This window comes from Pipistrellus hanaki, assembly GCF_964339955.1.
Source record: "Pipistrellus hanaki genome assembly, chromosome: 3".
NCBI lineage: Eukaryota > Metazoa > Chordata > Mammalia > Chiroptera > Vespertilionidae > Pipistrellus > Pipistrellus hanaki.
Window position 1 is genome coordinate 73171159 of NC_140505.1, and position 26057 is coordinate 73197215.

At 37.2% G+C, this 26057-nt stretch overlaps 1 protein-coding gene across 1 annotated transcript in view; it reads right to left on the bottom strand.

The window, feature by feature from the left end:
• Positions 1-2472: 2472 nt before the first annotated feature.
• The window catches only part of SUGT1 (SGT1 homolog, MIS12 kinetochore complex assembly cochaperone), a 59058-nt gene continuing 35473 nt past the window's right edge, over positions 2473-26057 (bottom strand). The window contains exons 11-13 of the mRNA XM_084876570.1: positions 16452-16542; positions 12462-12643; positions 2473-2605 (exon numbers count right to left, since the gene is read on the bottom strand). Of these exons, the coding sequence (XP_084732696.1) occupies positions 2504-2605; positions 12462-12643; positions 16452-16542 (375 nt within the window). The 3' untranslated portion in view covers positions 2473-2503. The remainder of the gene's footprint in view (positions 2606-12461; positions 12644-16451; positions 16543-26057) is intronic.

Consider the following 26057-nt stretch of genomic DNA (forward strand, 5'->3'; position numbering starts at 1 on the left):
TGAGAACTGAAAATGGGAGTCTAGAAAGAAAGTGACACCAATTAATAATAGCTAAGCTAGGATAGCAGAGAATAAGGATAAAGTTACAAGGTTCTTAATCAAAATGAAGTTTTAACTTTCTGGAGGCTTACAAATATTCATTATGTATAACGGAAAAAGAGAAGCAATACTTTAGGACAATAGTCTAAACTACTTCAAATTCCCTTCTTTATAATAAATCTAATTCAGGTATACTTTATAATTTTTTTTAAATTATTTTTTTAAATATATTTTTATTTATTTCAGAGGAAGGGAGAAGAGAGAGGTAGAAACATCAATGATGAGTCCTAGCTGGTCTGGCTCGGGGCATAGATCATCAGCCTGCAGACTGAAGGGTCTCGGGTGCGATTCCAGTCAAGGGCAGAGGCCTGGGCTGTGGGCTCAATTCCCAGTAGGGGCGGTACAGGAGGCAGCTGATCAATGATTCTCATCATTGATGTTTCTCTCTCTCTCTCTCTCCCTCGCCCTTTCTTTCTGAAATCAGTTTAAGAAAATAGGAAAAAACAAACAAACAAACAAAAAAACCATCAATAATGAGAGAATCATTGATCAACTGCTACCTGCATGCCCTACAATGAGGATCAAGCCCACAACCTGGGCATGAGCCCTGACCGGGAATAGAACTGAGCTATGCTGACTGGACTATATTTTATTTTAACAAACCTCGCCAATAAACACACTTTATATATAATATACCCTTTAAAATACAAGAAAAACTAGTACTAAATTTAAAAAACCCACAAAAAACAAAATTTCTATTATTCTTAACTGGCAAAAATGTTTCTGTATTTAGAATCATGGGCTTCTACTTATAACTCTAAGAACTATAGATTTACAGACGCAGAAACTAAATCAGAAAGGCTAACCCTGTTGAAGACTACAAAGCCTCTTGGTGGCAGAGACTTGCCAGAACTAAGATTCTTATCTCTGGTGTAGTGCTGTATTCTTCCCTGACATCACCTCTGTAGCAATAGCCTACCGATCCCTTAGGACAAATGGTACTGAGAAAATTTAACATAGAGAATGAAAAATTCACTAATAGTTTCCCTAAGGGGAAATTTTAGAATTCATACAATTAAGAACTTACTTGTACCGTTACCTTCAGTGTTCAAGAACAAAAAAATGTAACCTGTAGCTCTAAATCAGGGGTCCTCAAACTTTTTAAAGTGGGGGCCAGATCACGGTCCCTCAGAGAGCTGGAGGGCCGGACTATATGAACTACTAATTCCTACTGTAACACCTTGGCTGCGCTCACTGCCCAAAAAACCTGGCGGGCAGGATCAGACTCCCCTGGGGGCTGCATGTGGCCCACGGGCCGTAGTTTGAAGACCCCTGCTCTAAATGGACAAAAAGGACAAGTAAACACTCTGACATTCCCCTCTCCACCCAGGCTTAGTTATAAAAACAGGTTTGGGCATACTCTGGTATCACTCCATCGTTTTCCTTATGAATAACCCTAAACTTCATATCAAATGATTACAAGAGACTAAATTCTCACTCTTTTGAAGGCTGAAATGATGGCAAAATTGAATTCCATTCATCCTATCCTTAGCTAAGAAGGCAGAGTAGTGTATTACCACAAAATGTTACTAAATAATACTAAATAGGTACATATTAATTTACTCTCTTAGCAGCTACCCTAAACCACTGAAACCAAAGTAACTATGATATATGAAAAGGTTGTCTAATAAAGAAAAAAAATAAATAAATCCTACAAAAACCAACTAAAGGAATCCTAGTAAGGCAAAGCAGCAAGAGTGAAGTTGGGCTTCCTTAAAATCACTCTTTCTCATCTTCATAGGTTGGCTTTCAGTACAGTTAAATTTGCAGCATGTTAAACTCAGGTGTCTGTGTTTTATACAGGAATTTGGAAGATAAGGATTAAAATCCCAGTGCAATTATAAAGACTTCTCATAAAAAGAACCAAATGGGAATTCCCTGTGATAAATAATTTCTCAAAGTTCTCATTAAAAACTTAAGAAAAAAGGTAAATAAGCCAAACTTCTTCACAGAAAAAAATTGTATTTACAATTCAATTCAAAAGCAATTTTAAAGCAAACAATATAACACTGAAGTTGAAAAATCTATGCTCACCCAAAGTTGCCAAGTCTGATAAATTATTAACAGAACACTGCATCAAAAATAAGGCAATAACCCAAGATACCCAATGAACAATTTCTCCATTCCCACAACTAGATAGAACTAATCTATCTAGTAGCAAATGATACCTCACTCCATCTCAGCAAGTCTAAAATCCTTAAGGATAAAGTGATAAAATATGACCTATATTCTTCATTAGACTCTTTGAACACTTGAAGGAAAATAATTTCTAAAGCACAGAGAGGTAAAAAGGTATAGTCCTTGAAAAAGATACTCAGTGTTCAAAATTCAAGAATGCAATATTAATAATACACAATGGGCATTAGGTGAATGTATGCAATACAGTAATAGCAAATTAATTTATTTAGTACTTTTTCCATTCCATATCATCAGGAGGGTTGATTTCAACTTTTCTTTTACCTACATCAGACCAGTTGGTACTCAAAACTGTACCACCAGACTCCATCTGCAATAAGAAATAAAAATAGATTAATTCTTAGACCATATAATCAAAATATTTTTTTCTAAAACTCTTTAAAGCAAAGAGTCCCAAATATTAGAATATGTGGCTCAATAAAAACAAGACCATATTTTGATTTAATTTTAAACTTTCCAGAGAAGTTACCATGCTCTGTAAAATATGAAAAGTTTAGAGTACATAGGTAGGAGCATCATGTTCACATATAAAGCACCATGTCTCCCTTTCATAATCAGCCTAGAGTTCGTGTGGAAAAATTACCTTCAGATTAAAATAAAATGGGCTTTCTATAGAAAATGATGATATACTGTAATCTCTTTTTCAAGGATAGTAAAGATCAGGCAAAATAAACTCTACAATAGTTGGACAGAACTTTAAGAGCCCTTTCTTAATGCTCTCTCTGTACCAAATATATGCAAGTATGTGCTGAAATTTATTTTTTTAGATGAAGGTGCACACACGGGTATACACAGCGTTTCAGTAAAGAACTGGTTATCTATTTAGCATCTACTATACTACCCATTAACCCTTGCACACTCTTAAATACCTTAAAATTTTTTCTGGACATTTGTTATCTTAATGCAATACAAATTCATTTACTTGGATCACAACAAAGAACAGTATGAATTATTAAAATCTAAACATTTAAAAAAGATCAGCTGTGTTATTGACAAATGTGTAACGTTACATACCCTACTATTACACTGAAACCTCACTATAGCCGCTGCCCCACACTCTCTGCCAAGCTCCCTTTACATGGATGCTCTTTTTCATCCCAGTTCTTTATATGTTTTTAGTTATGCTCCAAACACATCATGTCACCATATCTCTGTTGCCTTCTTTGACCCTTATCAGGATTCTACACTTGCAGAACTTGTCTTCTGTATGAGCACAATTACCATAAATAAAACATGTATTGCACTGCACATGTATTGCACTATACTATTATAACTTTAAGGGTCTGCCTTCTTAAATCTGTTTCCTCCAACTAAAGCTCCTAAAAAATAAGGACTATACTTTACTAATACTTATATTCCAGACCTAAGCACAATGGCCTGGTACCTGGTAAGCTTCAAATAAAATACTGAATAAAACTGGGCAAGTCTACATAATAAACTACTCTTAAGATGACTGAAGGAAGCATACTTAGTTTATAATATGGTCATATTCATTGATACTTATTTCCCTTCTCTTCTTATGGGTTGTAGTATAATTTAGCATTTTCCTCTGGTTATATTGTACATCAAGCATGTCAAATTCGTGGCTTGTGGGCCGCATGTGGTCCCAACAAATATTTTTGCATCACAGCCAATATAAGGGTATAAAAGAAACGTTTTAATAAAAATTGCGTGACTTAATTTTTACAATATCCTGTAATACATAACTAGAGGCCCAATGCATAAAGATTCGTGCAAGAATGGGCTTTCCTTCCCCTAGCTGCTGGCACAGATCCGGCCCAGAGCCACCTTTCCGCCTTCCCACACTGTCCAGAGGCCCGGAGCAGCTGGGGGGTGCGGAATGCCTGCGTCCCACCCCTGGCAGCGCCAGAGCCTGTGTATGCAAATTAACCTGCCATCCTTGTTGGGTTAATTTGCATACTCACTCCTGACTGGCTGGTGGGTGTCATTAAGGTACAATCAATTTGCATCTTTCTCTTTTATTAGTGTAGATTATTAAAAAACTACAACATTCACTAATAACTGATAACTATAATTGTGTTGCATTCATTTCCCTTATGCACCTTACACTAAGGCACATCATTTCTCTCCACTAATACTAGCACCGAATATTTTCTCAGCCGATTGCCACACCATTAGTCTTGGACTGACTTGTTTGGTGTGGGCAAAAGGAAATATTTCACTTTCTGAGAACAAGAAAAATAGGTTTATTTGCGTTACACTTATTAATTTGTGCAGTTATTCAGTGTCCGGTAAGTAATGTTCAAGAAAAAATATTAATTTTTATTAAAATGTTCTATCATTTTATGTTAATGATTACTCATTTATTTTAGCCTTTTGTATTTAGCATGTCTCTATCGAAATAAACCTATGTTTCTATGAAAATTTAAGTTTTTGGGGTTTTTTTTTTGCAGCCCACGTAAACTTAAACTTTGCTTATTTGGCCCATGTTAGCATTTGAGTTTGACATGCTTGTATATGAAGGTCTCTTTGTCCCAACTAGGCTGGAAGGTCATACATGATAGACCCTATTTTGTTTCTTTTGTATTCCCACAAGGAAAGAAGCAACCCTAAGTATGTTCCAGGTCAATGCTGCCAAACAGATGGCTTGTTTAATAGGTGTACATGATTCAACTACAATTAACAAAGTTTATGTATGAAAATGGGTGTAGCTCCTTAGAAATTTCACACACTGCTACCTTGTCTGGCATGCTCTTGAAAGTCAATACTGAGACTGACTTGTCCTTCTTGGAGACATGGAGTAAATGTGCTCTTTCCTATTGTTGCCATTAAGTACAACTAAGAACCTTTTAGACAGGGGAGGGGAGGGGAGGGGAGGGGAGGGGAGGGGAGGGGAGGAGAGGAGAGGAGAAACATAAGACTCTAACAGGTAAAAAGAAAATAACAGATCAACTAGAAACCAGAGACCTTGGGACCCAAGGAACAACATGTGGTAAGTTTCCTGGGTTTCCTTTCTGCCTCACATATCCCAGAGTTGAACTAAAGAAACTGGAAATGTCAAAGGGTGAGAACAACAACAAAAAATCCCAGCAAGCTTGATCTCTGTAGCCAAAAGATGAAGAAAATCAGAAAGACAGCCTAAGAAGACAGTAGACAATCATCGCTCTACTTCAGCTAAACACCACTAAAAAAAAAAAAACTGTAGCCCCATCCCACCCCAGGCCAATAAAGGCCGAGTAGGGAGCCTAGACTTCCACCCATGCTAGGCTGTCATGAACCCACCACCTCTGCTGCCGGCAGTGTCAATGGAAACTTCTGGGGAGCTGGAACTCCTACTCCCAGCACTGACAAGGAAATCACGTGGGGTACCTGAATATCTATTTCCACCTGGTAGGAATGAGGCAGAGCCTTCATTTCCCCTGCCAGACTGGTTATGAGATAAACCCAACTAAGACTGAGGGTTTAAACAAGATCCAGAGTCCCCCAGCTTAAGATGAAAATGTCCAGGGTTTAACTGAAAACCACTTGACACTGGTGAAAAACACTGACAAAGTACAGATGTTAGATTATATTTAGCAAAAGAGAAAACAACAGATATTAACTTTGAGATGAAAGAGATGTTAAAATCACCTGAAAAAGATTTTAAATTAGTCATGGTAAAAAATGCTTCAACAAGAAATTAGGAACTTGCTTTAAAATAATTGAAAAGGTAAAAAGCCTCAAAATAGAAACAGAAGATGTAAAGAAGAATTAAATGGGAAGTTTTAAAATTGAAAAATACAATTAAAATTCAATAAATGGTGTTGGGAAAATTGGGCAGATATATGCAAAAAACTGAAAGTAGACCATCAACTTACACCATACCAAAAATAAACTCAAAATGGATAAAGGACTTAAATGTAAAACCGAGAAACCATAAAAATCTTAGAGGAATCCAGAGGCAGCAAAATCTCAGGCATATGCCAAAGCAGTATCTTCACTGATAAACTCCTAGGGCAATGGAAACTAAAGAGAAAATAAACAATGGGACTATATCAAAATAAAAAGCTTCTGCACAGCAAAATAAACCATCAACAACAACAACAACAAAAAACAACAAGCAAGCCCACTGCATGGGAGAACATATTTGCCAATGACATCACCGACATTTACAGGGAACTCACACAACTTAACAAAAGAAAGATAAACAACCCAATCAAAAAATTTGACAATGGACCTAAATAGATACTTTTTGAAAGAGGACATAAGGAAGGCCAAGAGACCTTCCTTGAAAACATGCTCAAAGTCACTAGTCATCCGAGAGATGCAAATCAAAATGACAATGAGGTACTATCTCACACCTGTCAGAATGGCTATCATCAACAAATCAACAAATGACAAGTGCTGGCAAGGATGCAGAGAAAAAGGAACCCTCCTGTGCGCTGCTGGAGGGAATGCAGACTGGTGCAACCACTGTGGAGAACAGTATGGAGTTTCCTCAAAAAACTAAAAATGGAACTCCCATTTGAAGTAATCCCACTGCTAGGAATATATCCCAAGAAATCAGAAACATCAATCAGAAAGGATATATGCACCCCTTCGTTCATAGCAACACAATTTACAATAGCTAAGATTTGGAAACAGCCTAAGTGCCCATTAGCAGATGAATGGATTAAAAAACTGTATTACATCTATACAATGGCATACTATGCTGCTGTAAAAAAAGAAAGAACTCTTACCATTTGCAACAGCATTATGCTAGGCGAAATTAAGTCAGAATAAGATAAATATCATATGATCGTAGAATATGATAACATAAACTGGTTAACAAAAATAGATCCAGAGACAAAGAAGCATCGATCAGATGCTCAAACCTCAGAGAGAAGGTAAGGGAGGAGGAGGGTAAGGAGAAGAGATCAACCAAAGGACTTGTATGTATGCATGTAGGCATAGCCAATGGATGTAAGACACTGGTGGGGGGAAAGGAGAAGGGCAAGTGCCGGGGCGTAGGGGAGGTCAGGGGAAGGTCAATGGGGAAAAAAGCAGAAAAGGAGACATATGTACTACTATTTGTAATACTTTAAACGGTAAAATAAAATAAAAAAAGACTGAAAATCAGCAATGATATAGAGGAATTCAATCAAAAAGAATCTAATTGATATTTATGGAACACTACACTAAATAACAACAGAATACATTCTTTTCAAGTAGAAGTTTAGTTAAGATAGACCAAATCCTGGGCAATAAAACAAACATCAACAAATAAAATTATGTAATTCATATGGCACACATTCTCAAACCACAATGAAATAATTAGAAATCAGTAATAGAAAGACAACAGGAAAATCTCTAATCACCTGGAAACTAAACAACATACCTCTAAACAATCCATGAGACAAGTCTCAACTAAAATCAAAATACATACTGAACTGAATAAAAATGAAAATACAACTATCAAAAATTGTAGGAGTCAGCTAAAACCCTGCTAAGAATTCCTATATAATAAAAAGCTAATATGCAAATTGTTGCCTCAACCAGGAGTTCCACTGGAGTTCAACCAGGGGGCAGCGCCAGTTGGCCAACCGCCCATGGACCCTCTCCCCATAGGTGTCCCCTACCCAGATCAGGGGCAGGGTTGGCCAGCCAACCTCCTGCATCCTCTCCCCCCGCCAGCCCAGGCTGATCAGCCCTAATTGGGGTGTGCTGGCTGGACCCTACCCGTGCACGAATTTGTGCCCCAGGCTTCTAGAGTTTATTGATATTTTTGTTGAATTCCTCTATATCATTGCTGATATAAACCCACACAACAAACAGAAAAGAGAAAAAAAGAGTCAAACCAACAGTATAAGCTCACATATGAAGAACCCAGGAAAGCCCTCACCAGTTTGACTCAGTGGATAGAGCGTCAGTCTACGGACTAAAGAGTCCTCAGGTCTGATTCCGGTCAAGGGTAGGTACCTTGGTTGCAGGTACATCCACAGTAGGGGGTGTGCAGGAGATAGCTGATTGATGTTTCTAACTTTTATCTCTCTCCCTTCCTCTCTGTAAAAAATCATTAAAACAAAACAAAACAAAAAGAACCCAGGAAAAAAGGGGTGGTGGGCAAAATAAACCCAAAGTAAGCAGAAGGAAGAAAATAACAAAGAACAGAAATTAATAAAATTTAGGGGGAAAAATGGCAAAAAAGTTTTTAAACATCAACAAAGAGCTGATTCTTTGGGGGGGAAAATCAACTAAGTTGACAAACCTCTAGAAAAACTGATAAAGGGGAAGAAAAAGAAAGAGAAGACATACAAATTACCATTATAGGAATGAAATACAGTATCAACCACCAAAGAGATCCTGCAGAAATCAAAAGGGTAACAAGGGAATACTACCAACACTATAAACTTAAACATGATAGACCAATTCCTCAAAAACACAAATTACCACAAGTCATTCAATATGAAACAAATAATTTGAATAGTCCTATAAGCTATTAGAATAATTAAAATCGTAATTTTTAAAAAAAATATGTTTTTATTGATTTCAGAGAAAAGAAGGGAGAGGGAGAGAGGGATGAAACATCAATGATGAGAGAGAATCATTAATTGACTGCCTCCTGTATGCTGCCTACTGGGGATTGAGCCTGCAACTGAAGAGCTGTGACCTCCTGGTTCATGGGTCAATGCACAACCACTGAACCACACTGGCTGGGCTAAAATAATAATTTTAAATCCCCTCCAAAGAAATGAACAGGCTCAGATGATATCAATGGTTTAAAGATGTTTAAAGAATAATGAAACCTAATTCTACCCAAGCTCTTCAAAAAAAAATAAAAAAAAAAAATGATGCACTTCCCAATCCTCTTATAAAGTTAGTATTTCCCTGACACCAAAACCTGATAAAATATTTTTTTAAAAAAAAGACTACTACAGACCAAGTCCCTCATGAATATAGACAAAAAAATCCTTAACAAAGTATTTGAAAATAAAATTGAGCAATATATAACAAGAATTATATACTATGACAAAGTGGGATTTATTCTAGGGCTGCAAGGCTGGTTCAACAATAGAAAACAATCATATTAATCATATAAAGCTAAAAAAAATCAAATTATTATATTGATCAATGCAAAAAAAGCATTCAACAACTCAACAGCCATTCATGATATAAAAGCTCAGTAAAAAATAGGAATAGAGCAGAACCTCAACTTGGTTGAGCATCTACAAAATATGCACAACATACTTAATAGTGAAAGACTGAAGATGGGGATATCCACTCTTATTCAACCCAGTGTGCTAGAAGTTCCAGCCAGTGCAATATATCAAGAAAAGAAGATAAAAGGAAAAACTAAAACAGTCCATGTTTGAAAACAATGATATAGAAAGCAGAAGGAATCTATTCTTCTTAGATCAAAAATAAATCTACGAAAAAATCTCCTAAAACTACTAAATTCAACAAATTCAAAGAATATAAGGCAAACATTTTTAAAAAGCACAACTGTATTTCTAGATATAAGCAACAAACCAATATCAAATGTAATATTATTTATAATCACTAAAAAAAAAAAAAAAAAGAATTAAATACTTAGGCACATCTACCAAAACATGTACTGGATTTATATGCTGAAAACTGCAAATGCTGATGAAAGGAATCAGAGAAAAACTAAATAAGTGGGTTGGAAAATTCAACATAGTAAAGATGTCAATCTCTCCAAATTGATATACAGTTCAATGCAATTCCTAAAAGGATTTTTCTACATATAGACAAAATATTCTAAAATGTATATAGAAAGGCAAAGGAACTAGGATAAAACAATTTAAAAGTGAAGAATAAAGTAGGGAGGAATAAATATGCCCAATTTCAAGACTTATATAGTTATAGTAATCAAGACTGTGGTATTAACAAAGGGAGCGAGCGACATGTAGATCAATGGAACAGAGAACCTGGAAATACTCACACAAAATGCTCAACTGATTTTTGAGAAAAGTGAAAAGAAATTTAATGGAGGAAAAACAATCTTCTCAACAAGTAGAGTAATAGAATATAAAAAGGTTAAACAAACAAAAACCCTTAACCAATGTCTCACATTTTAAGTCAATGGACCATGGACTTAAATGTAATACGTAAAACTATAAAACTTTTATTTTTTAAAAATGTGGGAAAAATATCTTTTGAGATCCAGGACTAAGTTTTAGATTTGACACTAAAAGCATGATCCACAAAGGAAAAAAATGATAAATTAATCTTCATCAAATGAAATACTTTGGCTTTGCAAAGAACATTAAAAAAGTGACCCAGCCAGCTTGACTCAGTGGTTGAGCGTCAAACTATGAACCAGAGGCCAAGGTTCAATTCCCAGTCAAGGCACATGACCCGGATGCCTGCTAGATCTCCAGTGTGGGGCAAGCAGGAGGTGGCCAATCAATGACCCTCTCATCATTGATGTTTCTATCTCTCTCTTTCCCTTCCTCTTTGAAATCAATAAAAAGATATGTATATAAGCTATAGGCTGTGAGAAATATCTGCAAACTACAATCTGACAAAGACTTGCCAGAATAGTGGTTGTCGGGGACTAAGAAAGGGTAGGAGTGGGAGCAAAGTGGGTATGGCTATAAAATGATAAGGAGGGATCCTGTGGCAATTGAAATATTCTGTATTTTAACTGTCAACATCCTGGTTGTAATGTTGTATTACAGTTTTGTAAAATGTTTCAATTGAGGGAAACTAAAGGATATATCATTTCTTACAACTGCATGTGAATCTACAACTATCTCAAATTAAATTTAATTAAAACAAAAAATTTTTAAGTCAACAGTGAAAAGCACAATCATGACCAGTTACCATATAGTAACTTTGTGGAGTATCTAAACCTCAAACACACCGATTACCTAAATATTAATTAGTAAATATTAATTTTAACATTCTACTGTAAATATAAATGCCTTAAGACAGTAGGTGGCAAACCATAGTTTGAGAGCCACATGCGGCTCTTTTGACCCTTGAGTGTGGCTTTTCCACAAAATACCATGTGCGGGCGCGCACGTATAGTGAGGTGGCCCATGCACAGAAATCAGTTTTTGGTCTGGGCAAGTCTATTTTGAAGAAGTGGTATTAGAACACTCAAGGGACCAAAGAGTTGCATGTGGCTCCCGAGCCGCGGTTTGCTGACCACTGCCTTAAAAGAAGAGAGTTACAGCCTGGCCAAGCGACTCAGTTAGTTGGAGGCATAATCTCCTACACCCGTGGTTGGCAAACTGTGGCTCGTGAGCCACATGTGGCTCTTTGGTCCCTTTAGTGTGGCTCTTCCACAAAATACCACAGCCTGGACGAGTCCATTTTGAAGAAATGGCGTTAGAAGTTTAAGTTTAAAAAATTTGGCTCTCAAAAGAAATTTCAATTGTTGTACTGCTGATATTTGGCTCTGTTGACTAATGAGTTTGCCAATCACTGCCCTAAACCAAAAGACTATGGATTCCATTCCAGAGCACCTATGGGAGGCGATGGATCGATGTTTCTCTCTCACATTAATGTTTCTTTCTTCTCTCTCTTCCCCTACCCCATTTCCTTCTCTCTCAAAAAAACAAAAAAAAACAAAAAAAACATATCCTCAGTGAGGATTAAAAAAAGTGTGTTACATTTTCAATGCTACTGGGGAAAATCAAATGATTACATTTTCAAGCAAAAAATCTACCTAATTCTACAGTGATGACTTGTTATTGAGATCTCAGAACTTGAGGCCTAATATAGACAGCATTTATGCTGCCTGAAAAAATCTGAATTTTCTTAATATTTTTTGAGAAATTATTTAAAAACCAACGAATAATAATATGCACTTTCACTTGCCAAACACTTCTGAAAGTTTCCCTTCTGTATTCTTCATCTAACATTGAAATTATACATGATTCTAGAAGGTACACAATGGAATTCTGATAAATCTAACTAGAATAACTCTGTATCACCCACTGTAACCTTGGTATTTCTTAAGCCTTTCCAGTTCTAACTCAGTGATAAAAAAAATATTTGGTGTAAACCATTTGTTTCTTATCTCCTTGACCAGTTTCTGATTTCATCAGTAATTATTCTGAGAAATTTTAGAGCAAACAGAAATGTTCAGACAAAGCTTACTCAAAAAGATCTTCCAACTAAAGTACGTGCAATTTGGACTCAAATTTTGATCTTATTCTTTTTAAATTTCTGCAATTTACTACCACAATATATATTTTTAAAGTGTATATTCTTACAAATGATTTGTTCATGGCACGTTTCACTTCATCAGAACCATCTGAATAGATCTGTTGAAATAATTTGTTTAAAGCTGCATCTCCCTCCAACTTCTCATTCTTTTCTTCTTCTTTGATTTCTCCAACCAATTTATCCCAATTTCTTGTATAAAGAGATGATGATGGATATAGGTTCTTTACATCTACAGAGAAAAATGAAGTGATTAATTAACATGTGTTGATTATGCCAAGAATATGTAAACTTTGTGACCATGATGTAAAGAACACCTTAGCAAATAATAGGTGATTGAATTTCACTAAACTTCATGTTTGAAATAAGTATCTTTCTGATAGGCATCAATAATTAAATTTACAATTCTAAAAACTTAACATAATGTAAAATATAGCAATCTCTTTTTAACAAAGTAGTTCCATAAAACATAAACTTTTTATACATTATGCGAAATTAGATTAAGAACAGATTCTTCATGTTAATAATAGGAGAAACTAAGTGGAAAGTATATACAAACTTTTATATATTTACAGAAAAGTTGCAAAGATAGTACAATTATAAAATTAATGTGTTTTTTAAGTTGCTTCATTCAGAAATTTCTCTTATTGATAAGATTTTAATGTTAAAAATGTGACCTTTCCTAAGATATTTATATATCTTTTAGAGTAGAAATAAACTGCAAATGTAAATAATTGTCCATCCTATTCAGCAGTGAGTTAATTTATCCATTCTTCCCCCACATTAAAAATATCAGAATATGTCAATAGGAGATAATAAGAATCAGGTCCGTAATATTGAAAAATACTATATGGGATGACCTAGAGTTCAATGCCCACACTATGCATACAGAGCAAATAACAGTATTTATAGGGTACACTGGGATAAATGGAGGCCGCTGGCAGGCAGACAGATACCAGCCCAGGGACTCAGGGCACTGTCAAGGATGCCCCAAAGACTAAAGGAATTAAGATTTTGGCACACAAATAATTTAAAAGTAACTAACCTACCCAGTAGCTATAAGAGCAGCTCTCTGTTCATTGTCCAATCTACATTAATAAAAAGAATGCAAATTGACCATACCTTCCCAATGCCCACAAGCTAATCAGGAGCAAATAAGCAAATTAACCCAACAAAGATGGTGGGTTAATTTGCATATGCAGTCACCAAGCCGCTGGGGATGGGATGCTTGCATCATTGTCATGGCAACGATGCAGGCATTCCACACCGCCCCAGCTGCTCAGGGCCTCTGGGCAGCATGGGAAGGCGGAAAGGCGGCTCTGGGCAGAGCAAAGGTGGTGCCAGCAGCCAGGGGAAGGAAGGCCAATTCTTGCACAAATCTTTGTACATCAGGCCTCTAGTAGAAATATAATGCAAGACACATATGTGAGCCACATATATAATTTTAAAATTTCTAGTAGCCACCTTACTAGAAAGAATCTGGTGAAATGCATTTAAAAAATATATTTATTTAACCTGATAAATACAAAATAGTATCATTTCAACATAAAATAAAAACTTTATGGCATTTATTTCTTTTTTTTTCCTATTAAGTCTTCAAAATTTAGTATGTATGTTACACTGAGAGCACATCTCAAATCAGGCTAGTCATATTTCAAGTGCTCAATAGGTACATGTGGCTAGCAGCTACTATATTAGACAATGCAACTACAGAGATTTAAAAAAATGATTCAAAGATTTCCTATCAATATATTAAAACACATTAATACTAATCTAAATGTCCTTCTTCCACTACTGCTTCTCTACATCCCCTTCCTCAAAATAAATGAGAAAACTACTAATTCTTCATTCTACTTTTCCACCTTTTCTCTTCACAGGTAAATCAACTTTCTCCTTGCCTATCCTTGCTTCAAAACAAAACTACAACACACCACACAGTTTTATTCAGGGCAAGCATGCTACTTTTCAAACACTACCTACCTTCCTCTACTAATAATCTCCTCTATCTCTGTATATTATCACGAGTAGGCAAAGAAAAATTTTAACTTGCCATGAAAATTAAGAGCCTAGGAAACATGGATTTAATTAATTCTAATGCAACTTCCCAGAAGGATGGGAACACAGGTTCGAATCTCCACTGCCTACATAGGTTAAACAATGTGCCCTTATCTGGTGTCTACAGCTTGCAGTACACAGGAATCTGACAAGCATATTAATTCCTTACAAAAATATAACAGGACAGGAGGAATAGCATCTTTATGAATATGCAAAGCATTTAGCTTAGAAGAAGTCTGTAAAACTAAAAAAAACCTTTATAGTTGATCTCAGAAAAATTTTAACACCTGTAGGTAGTATTGTAGATAAATTACTGAGAGTAACCTAACTTCCTTACTCATCATGTATAATAAAAGGCTAATATGCAAACAACCAATTGCTATAATGCCAGGGGGTAGATGCTCAACGCAGGAGCTGCCCTGGGGATCAGTGCGCTCCCCCACTCAGCCAGAGCTGGGCTCACGGCTGGCAAGCGCAGTGGTGGTGGCAGGAGCCTCTCCTGCCTCCATGGGGAGAGCGGGCCTAAGCCTTCAGTCGGACATCCCCCAAGGGTTCCCGGATTGCGAGAGGACACAGGCTGGGCTGAGGGACCCACACACACACAAGTGCACAAATTTCGAGCATCAGGCCTCTAGTTCACTATAATATCAAATAACTGCAAAGATACTCATGTCAGCAGAGACTTTTCATTGTTAGAAAATGAAGAAACAAACAGTAAAACATAGGAGGTTAACAAAAGAATCAGCCCAGACTCTAAAGACCTGGGTTTAGACCTAGACAATAAAAAACACTAGGTGATCTTACAACAAGCCTGTAAACTAGGAGAAACAATACTAGGCTGCTTACTATATAGGGCCATTGTTAGAATTAAATGAGATACTACAGTTAAAGTGTTTCTTTTAAAAATGCTTTGAGCTATATATAAACTTCAGCGCCAAAATCTAAGAGAAGCACATATTTTACTATGTCTTTCAAATAAAGTGGGACACAGATGCTTAAATAGCTTGAATACCAACTTGCAATTTCATTCTTAATTATCCAGCCCCAAATTTCATTCTTAAAAATTATCTGTTGGTGTCAGTTTCCTAATTTTACTAATTATTCTATAGCTTAGTTACAATATTAGCATCCAGGAAGACTAGGAGAAGGGTACATAGAAACTCTTATTTCTGCAACTTGTGTGAGAATTATTTCAAAATAAAAAATAATAAAAATGCATGATCTGTTGGCTAACTCAGAGTTTTCTAAAAAGTTCCACAAGGAAATATGTTTTCTGTTATAGAAGAACGCAGTGAAACATCTAAAAGTAACTGAAAGGGCCCGGCCGGCATGGCTCAGTGGTTGAGTGTCAACCTACGAACCAGGTGGGCACAGTTCAGTTCTCTATCAGTGTGGGCTGTATAGGAGGCAGGCAATCAGTGATTCCCTCTCATCACTGATGTTTCTATCTCTCTCCACCTCCCTTCCTTCCTCTCTGAAGCCAATAAAAATATATTATGAATAAATTCATTATATTAGACAATATAGTGAAATTAATACTTTATTCAGTAAATCTCTGAAATTCCAGAAAATTAGAGTTGACAATATCAGCATAGAAAGGAATAAATAAGGGAGAGGAAAGAGGAGAAAATATATCGGTAAATTACTAATCCACTTAAAACTAAAAAAGCACAAATAGGAAAGGCCAACACACACACATGCAAAAAACACCCCCGATTGATGTCATAAACTGCAAGGTAAACAATAAATTCAAATTTTCTCTAGGTTTTTGCTATTCATTTGTACTCTTAAGAGTTTAAGAAGTCAGAACCTTTATAAGACAAGCCAATTTGTATTCATTATAGAGCAACCTTATGATACTCGATATGTCTTATATTGGGAACATAAATAATGAAAAAAAAAAAAAAAAGGTTATTACTATAATATTTAATTTCAACTATATAACACGATTTGAATTTAAAGCTCGTCGAGGCCAGAAAACAAACCTGCTACAAACTGTTTTGGCTTAGGCACTTCTTCTTCTCGCTCTAGCTTTTCCCATCTCACAGCCTCTGACTTTTTCATTTTAATTTCAATCTGCAGAAAACACCAAATAAAATCCATCGTTCAATGTAAAATAGACACAAAAAATGCAATTATCTTAAGTCATCAAAGTTTTATAAAAATTAATAGTGTCCTTCAGATAGCTTCCTAAATTATATAAGGTTAAATTTGAAGAATTTTGAAACATTTGTTTTTACTTAAAAGCCCTTCAAAAACATACACACATTATAAAGTATAATTAAGAAGAATCTTGAAATCCTTATGCTTTTTTCTTCTAAAGCAGTGTTCTCAACCAGGAGTCATACGGACCCCAAGAGACATTTGACAATTAATGTAAGAGACACTGTTGGTCTTCACAACTGGGGTGAGGATAAGGAGTGCTACTGACATCTAGTGAGGAGAGAGTAGGGCAGGCTAAACCATACAAGACAATATTCCCACAACAACTATCCAGCCCAAAATAGAATAGTGCCAACCACCAAGAAACCCTGTCCTAAACGAATTAGTACAGTTGCATATACATTAACCTGTTTTGGAGTGGAGAAAATTCATTCCACTGTATAAAAAATAACACAATATCAACATTTCACAATCTTTCATGCAATACTTATTAAACACCCACTATGAGCAAGGTATAGTTTTCAGGGATATAAGAGATTTTTTAAAATATTCAAGACCTGCTCTTGACCTTCCATGAAAGTTACTAAAGAGGCAAATAAATGTTCTAAAAGCTCAGGAGACATCACACCTGTATGTGAGCAGGTAAGGTTTCAGGGTACTTGTGAAGAGTTGTGAGAGGAAGGAGTATCTCCTATGGTGGACAGGGTAGGTCTCCAGAAGCAAAGAGAATAGCCTAAAATTGGAGCCATGAGGTGTGAAGGGGCTTCTGGGAATAGGGAGAAAACCAATTTGCCTCAAGACCAGCATTTATGTTAGAGCAGTGAAAAATATAGATGGGGGGAAATGTGTAAGGCAGACTATGAACAGCTCCTGAAAGCTAAACTTAAGTCACTTATTCAAATAAAATGTCAACATTATTCTAAAGGCATCTTTTACTCTCTAACCAAGGTTTGTCCCTAAAATCTACACTTACCCTAACATACACCCCTCATACCACTTATATCTACCCTTTTTCCTTATTCAAATTAGTGCCCTCACCCCCATTTTTAACCTAGCAAAAATCAGCATTTATAGTGATGGTAAACAGTAATAATTATTATGCAAACAGTTTAAGAATCAAATTAGATTAAAATAACAATAATAGTAACAACAAGAATCTAATAAAATAATCAAATTAGAGCCATGGGAGGTTTGGATCAGTGGTTAAAGTGTTGGCTGAGGTTGCAGTCACGGGCTTATGTGCGAGGCAATCAATCCATGTGTCTCTCTTGCACTGATGTTTCTTTCTCTCTCTCTTTCTCTCTCCCCCCCCCCCCTTCTCCCTCCCTCACTCTCGCTCTCGCTCTCTCTCCCCTCACCACGCTCTTTAAAAACCAGTGGGAGAAAAATATATCCTCAGATGAAGAGTAACAACAACAAAAGAATCAAATTAGATTTTTTATACTAGCATTTTTTTCATAAGAAAAAGATTACTTTTATTAATAGAAAAAATTTGCCCAGCTGGTGTGGCTCAGTGCTTGAGTGTCAACCATGAGCCAAGAGGTCACCAACTCAATTCCAGGTCAGGGCACATGCCTGGTTTGCAGGTTCAATTCCCAGTAGGGGGCAGCCAATAGAAGATGTTTCTCTTTCATCAAGGTTTCTCTCTATCCATCTCCCTTCCTCTCTAAAAAAAACAAAAAAACAAAACATGTTTATAAAAAGGCAGATTTAACAAAAAGAAAAGCCTATTCACACCTTAGTTATCTGACTCCTTTAGATGAGATGAATCATTTAAATTAGCAATTACTGGTAATCATTCTACAACCTGCATTTAGTGTGCGAATCCTTAAAGTAGTATGCATTTTAAAATACCTTAACAGCCGAAGCCGGTTTGGCTCAGTGGAAGAGCGTCGGCCTGGGGACTGAAAGGTCCCGGGTTCAATTCCAGTCAAGGGCATGTACATTGGTTGCGGGCACATCCCCAGTGGTGTGTGTGTGTGTGTGTGTGTGTGTGTGTGTGTGCAAGAGGCAGCTGGTCGATGTTTCTCTCTCATTGACGTTTCTAACTCTCTATCCCTCTCAATTCCTCTCTGTGTAAAATCAATAAAAAATATATTTAAAAAAAAAGACTTCCCAAATGTTTAAAAAAAAAATAAAATACCTTAACAAAACACTTATCACAGAAATACACCTAAATATTTTTTTTTCTAAAATATATTTTATTGATTTTCTTACAGAGAGGAAGAGAGAGGGATAGAGAGCTAGAAATCAGTTGCCTCTTGCACACCCCCCACTGGAGACGCGCCCGCAGCCAAGGCACATGCCCTTGACCGGAATCAAACCCGGGATCTTTCAGTCCGCAGGCTGACACTCTATCCACTGAGCCAAACCGGTTTTGGCAGAAATACTCCTCAATATTTTAATCATAAAGTGATGGTATGGAAGGGAATGTGGCTTCTGCATAATCTAACTTTTTTTAAAAAAATAGAAAGGTAGCAAAAAATTGTTTCATGAGAAAACATAAAACAAATGTCACTGGGAAAGGAACAAAAATTATAGTATTCTAAATTTAATATATATGTTTAAATTATACATAAATAAAAACAATTATTTCATAAGAATCTCTAGAATTCCATAAAATAAACTATGATTCATTTTTATAAAGTAAAATTTCACCAACATTTTCTCATGCACAGTATTGCACTCTGGTTATTTTAAGTTGTCATTGCTGAAATTTTCCTAAAAGGGATAGCAATTGAATAGCTAGTAAGGACACAGCAGTAGTACTAAAAAAAAAGGTTATCAATATTATCCTAAAATTTAAAATTGCTATCTTACTCCTTCAATTTTTGGAAATAATCTGGAAATGGAGACCTGGCTAGCAGGATATACATAAACACTATCCTTAACTAGCATCCACCACAGGGCACCCTATATTCGAACCTCATGTTACCATGCTAAGCACTATCTATAAAAGGCTCCTTGTTGTACCCAAAGAGCAAAGCATGCTAGTACTAGCATCTACTGAAAGCCACTATAACCTGACTGACTAATTGTGCAGTCCAAACAGAGAGGCATTTATAAAGCCAGCCAAAGCTTGTAGTAACAACCTGACTCAACTGAGAAACGTTTACCTGAATTTGAAATTATACTTAATCCATTCACTGAAATAGCTGCACATAATAAACCATTTAAAGTAGCTTTTTTAAAAGATAAAAGGGGATTGGGGAAACTAATTTGCTATTAATTCTTTTTTACAGCTACTTCACTTCTGATGTTTTAAAAATGAAGTTTAAGTCTTGCTTTTATTAATTTGGCAAATAATTCTAGAATGGCCACCAATTCAATTTCAGATATTTTTAGTGCAACCATTAACAAGTAATTCTATTTTCATCTTAGTCAAAAATAATTTGAGGAGTCAAGATGGCGGCCAGCAGGATGGCAGTGAAGGAGCACGTGTGCAGGATGTGTGTGTGAATAAGGGGCAATTACATCCTGCAAGAGACTCGAGGGTTGGCAGACTGGACTCTACTATTGTAGATGGGGAGCCCCTGCTACTGCTGCAAGGATTCCCAGGGCAGCCGCTCTTGCTCAGAAACCATGCCATCTTGAAGGGGAGAGCTGCTGTGACTGGAAGCCCACACTCACCACCACCCAGACTGGCCTTAGATACCATCCCAGACCCTGTAGCCACTCTGGCCAAAGACATGCTACCGCAACTGCAGACCCACAGACCCGGGACTCAGGCCTCTCAGGTCACAGGCTCTTGTGAGCCCCGGAGTGCGCTTCCCTCCAACCAACTTGCAGCTTCAGGCATAGGCCACATGTACAACTCCGGCACTTGGGCACTCTGGTGAGGCTTGGAATGCATGACCCTTCCGCCAAGCCCATTGCTTCAGCCACAGGCCCCAAGAAACTCAATGCCTGGACACTTGAGAGCAAAAATGGGGAGACAAAAAACCCCAAAGGAAAGAAAAGGAGGAGTCACCAGAATAGGAATTAAATGAAATGGAAAAAGAATTCAGAGTAAGGGTTATATAGTTCCTAAACTGGCTGAATGAGAAAATCAACAACTTACTTAAGAATCAAGAGGAAATGAAGAATACTATGGCTACAATAAAAAACACATTGGAAGGTTTCAATAGTAAACTAGAAGAAGCAGAGGACTGAGTTAGCAAGTAAGAAAACAGGGCAGAAAAACACACCCAAGCAGAATAGAAACTGGAGAAAAAATTTAGAAAGGTGGAGAGCCTAAAGGAACTTTGGGACAATATGAAACAGAAAAATACGTATAATAGAGGTACCAGAAGGACAAGAAGAGGAGCAACACCCTACCTGGTTTGGCTCAGTGGATAGAGTGTTGGCCTGCGGACTGAGGGGTTCTGAGTTTGATTATGGTCAAGGGAACATGCCAGGGTTGTGAGCTCGATCCCCAGTGTGCAGGAGGCAGCTGATCAATGATTCTCTCATTGTTGATGTTTCTCTCTCTCCCCTCCTCTCTAAAGTCAATTGAAAAATTTTTTTTTTAAAAAAAGAAGAGGAGCAAGAATTAGAAAACCTATTTGAAGAAATAAAGACAGCCAAAACCAGTTTGGCTCAGTGGATAGAGCACTGATTTGCAAACTGAAAGGTCCCAGGTTCAATTTCAGTCAAGGGCATGTAGCTTGGGTGTGGGTACATCTCCAGTAGGGGGTGTGCAAGAGGCAGCTGATCGATGATTCTCTCTCATCGATGTTTCTAACTCTCTATCCCTCTCTCTTCCTCTCTGTAAAAAAATCAATAAAATATATTTTTTTAAAAGAAAAAAGAAAAGAAATGACAGAAAGCTTCTCTGATTTGGGAAAGACAAAAGTCACACAAGCACAGAGTCCCAAACAAGAAGAACCCAAAATGACCCACACCAAGACACATCGTAATTACAATGGCAAACGTTAACAACAAAGAAAGAATCTTAAAGCCTGCAAGAGAGAGAAAGAGAGTTACCTACAAGGGATCTCCCATTAGATTATCAAATGATTTCTCAAGAGAAACACACCAGGCCAGAAGGGAATGTAAGGAAGTATACCAAGGGATTCAAAGCAAGGAACTAAATCCAAGAATACTCTATCCAGCAAGGCAATCATTCAAAATTGAAGGGGAAATCAGGAGCTTTGCAGATAAAAAAACAAAACAAAACAAAACAAAAACAAAAACAAAAACTAAGGGAGTTTGTCACTACCAAGCCAGCAATGCAAGAAATACTAAAGAAGAAATAGAAAGGAAAGGAAGAACACAGGTATAAAGAATAAAAATGGCTACAAACAAATACCTATCAATAATAACCTTAAACGTAAATGGATTAAATGTTCCAATCAAAAGACATCGAGTGGCTGAATGGATAAGAAAACATGACCCATATATATGCTGTCTACAAGAGACCCACCTCAGAACAAGGGACTCACACAGACTGAAAGTGAAGGGATGCAAAAATATATTTCAGGCAAATGGAAATGAAAAATAAGCTGGGGTAGCAATACTTATATCTGGCAAAATAGACCTCAAAGTGAAGGCCATAACAAGAGATAAAGCCACTTCATAAAAATAAAAGGATCGATACAAGAGCATATAACTCTGATAAACATATATGTACCCAATGCAGGAGCACACAAAAACATAAAAACTTCTGGAAGATATCAAAAGAGAGATTGACAGCAATACAATCATAGTAAGGGACTTTAATACCCCTTTGACATCATTGGATAAATCCTCTAGACAAAAAATCAACAAAGAAACAACAATCCTAAACAACTCAGTAGATCAGATGGACTTAATTGACATCTTCAGAACATTTCAACCCAGGTACAGACTATACATTCTTCTCAAGTGCACATGGAACATTTTCAAAGACCACATATTGGGTCACAGGCAAAGTCTCTTCAAATTCAAGAAGACTGAAATCATATCAAACATCTTCTCAGATCACAATGACATAATATTAAAAATGAACTACAATAAAAAATGTAAACACTTGTGGCTAAATAGCATGTTGTTAAACAACTAGTGACCCGATGCACAAAATTCATGCACATTAAAAGGGAATTAGAGGAAATATTTTAATATTGCTATTTGCCCTTTCTCTATAATAGAAGTGTCAGAGATGAAAGAAAATTAGTAAAATGTATATGAAAATCTTCCTCCTGTCTGGGGCGCGCCATGTGAATCAGAGTCAAGGCCCTGCACACCCACGTGGGCCTCAAAATCGCACAAGATCCAGAACTGGCCAGCCCCATCAAGTGGGGGGTACAGCTTCAGGTCGCCTGGCCCCCGGCACCAGGGCGGGGGGAGGGCAGGGGGCGCGCAGCCTCAGGTCCCTCAGCCCGGGGCAGGGTATGCAGCCTAAGGTTCCCCAGGCCAGGCCAGGCTAGGGCAGGGGGCTCGCCTTTAGGTCCCCATCAAGCCCCGCTGGGCGGGGAGGGAGGGGCATGGACTGAGGTCCCCTGTCAAGCCCTGCCAGGTGGAGGGGGTGCAGCCTCAGGTCCCATCACCCGGGGCATGGAGTGTGGCCTTAGGTTCCCTGGCCCGGTGCTGGGCGGAGGGTGCAAACTGAGGTCCCCGGGCCCAGCGCCTGGGTGGGTGCAGCAACCTGCGGTACCCCATTAAGCCCTGCCAGGTGGAAGGCATGGCCTGAGGTTCCCCAACCTGGTGCCGGGGTGGGGGTGTGGCTTGATGTCCCCCAGCCTGGCACCAGGTAAAGGGGTGCAGCCTGAGGGCCTCTGCCAAGCCCCATGGGAGGGGGGGCACGAAGCCTCAGGTCCCCTGCCTTGCCTCAGGTCTCTGCTGATTGCTCATTAAGACTCATTATGGGCCTGGACCGGTTTGGCTCAGTGGATAGAGCGTCGGCCTGCGGACTGAAAGGTCCCGGGTTCAATTCCGGTCAAGGGCATGTACCTTGGTTGCGGGCACATCCCCAGTGGGGGGTGTGCAGGAGGCAGCTGGTCGATGATTCTCTCTCATCGATGTTTCTAACTCTCTATCCCTCTCTCTTCCTCTCTGAAAAATCAATAAAATATATTTAAAAAAAATAAAAAAGACTCATTATGGGAACTTGGCCTCTGCTGTGGGCGCAGCCATCTTGTGTTATGGAATCCCTGCCTCCGCTGTGGGCGCAGCCATGCTGTAATGGTCACATACATTGTAATGGTCACATATTCCCTCTTTATTAGATAAGATGATTGAGTTACCAAAGAGATCAAAGAAGGAAAAAAGAAAACATCCTGAAAACAAATGACAATGAAAACACAACAATCCAAAATCTATGGGGAACAGTAAAAGCAGTCCTGAGAGGGAAGTTCATAGCATTACAGGCCTATCTCAAAAAAACAAGAAAGAAAAACTGATAATAAATTATCTAACTCTACAACTTAAAGAATTAGAAAGAGAGCAAGAAAGATAGTCCAGAGTGAGCAGAAAGGAGAAATAATAAAAGATCAGAGCAGATACAGTGGGGAGGGGAGGAAGATCTGGGGGAGATAATAGATCAACGAAGGACTTGTATACATGCATATAAGTGCAACCAATGGACACAAAACTCTGGGGAGGGAGGGGATGTGTGGGAGGGAGGGAGGGGGGCAAAAAAAAATCAATAAAATATATTTTAAAAAAAATAAAATAAAATAAAATAAAATAAAAAAATAAAAAATAAATAAAAGCAGAATCTAAAAAAAAACAAAAAAAAAAAACAGTAAGTAGATGAGAACATGCGTAGAACATGTAGAACACACTTTTCCAAGTCAGTTGTTAGTGTAGAAAACGTATCTAAGATACAGGAAATCCTTGGAGATTAGAGCACATGAAACCATGTATGAAACCTCTATTATTTACTATAAAAGCCTAGAACTGTTATGTGTTTCATACAAGGCAGAATATCCTTGAATTGGAGAAATAAGCACATTTTAGTAGCTTTGGAAAGCCTTACACTTCACTGAAATGTAGCATTAAACTCTAAAACATAGTTGAGAGACAATGTTCCCAAGCTTCTCATGTCATTAACAGTGTGTAAAAAGTTGTTTGTATATGTGGGCAATGTTTGTACTTGGACAAGAAGGCCTAATATGGGAAACTACCTGAAAACATGAGTAATTCAGAGAAAATAAAAGTAAATAGATAAAAACTGGTATAGAACAGGTGAAACTGATTCCCCAATTCAGTTGTTAGTGTAGAAAAGGTATCTAAGATCTTGGGAATCCTTAGAATAAATAGAAAAAAAAAAAAAAAAAAAAACAACAACAGAAAACAATAAAACCAAGAGTTGGTTCTTTGAAAGAATAAACAAAATTGATGAACCTCTAGCCAGGCTCACCAAGAAGCAAAGAGAGAGGATCCAAATAAACAAAATCAGACATGAAAGAGGTGAAATAACAACAGACCCCACATAAATACAAAGGATTGTAAAATATATATAATATATATATATGAGCAACTCTATCGCAACAAACTTAACCTAGAGAAAATGGATATATTCCTAGAAAAAATATGACCATTCAAAACTCAATCAGGAAGAATAAAAAAAAATGTGAACAAGCCTATAACTATGGAGGAAATTGAAGCAGTAATCAAAAAACTTCCAGCAAACATAAGCCCTGGGCAAGACTGCTTCACAGGGGTTTTACCACATAGTCAAAGAACTAAAACCTATCTTCCTCAGACTACTCCAAAAAATTCAAAAGGAACACTTCTAAGCTCTATGAAGCCAACATTACCCTAATCCCAAAACCAGATAAAGACACTACAAAGAAAGAGAATTACAGGCCAATATCCCTCATGAACATAGATGCTAAAATCCTCAACAAAATTCTAGCAAATCGATCCAGCATTACATTAGAAAGATCATACACCATGACCAAGTAGGATTTATTCCGGGGATGCAACGATGGTACAATATCCGTAAAATGAATAAATGTGATACATCACATAAACAAATTGAGAGATAAAAATCACATAATCATATCAATTGATGTAAAAAAAGCATTTGACAAAATCCAACACCCTTTCTTGATAAAAACTCTCAGCAAAGTGGGAACAGAGGGATCATACCTCAACATAATAAAAGCCTTATATGACACACCTACAGCTAATATCATAGTCAATGGGCAAAACTAAAACCATTTCCCTTAAGAACAGGGATGCATGCCCATTTTCACCACTCATGTTAGACATAGTATTGGAAGAGCTAGCCATTGCGATCAGACAAGAAGAAATAAAAGGCATCCAAATTGGAAAAGTAGAACTGTAATTATTCACAGATGATATGATATTGTACACAGAAAACATTAAAGATTCCATTAAAAAACTACTAGACTTAATAAATGAATTTAGCAATGTAGTAGGATACAAAATTAACACCCAGAAACCTATGGCTTTTTTATATACCAACAATGAGCTCACAAAAAGAGAAGCTAAAAAAAAAT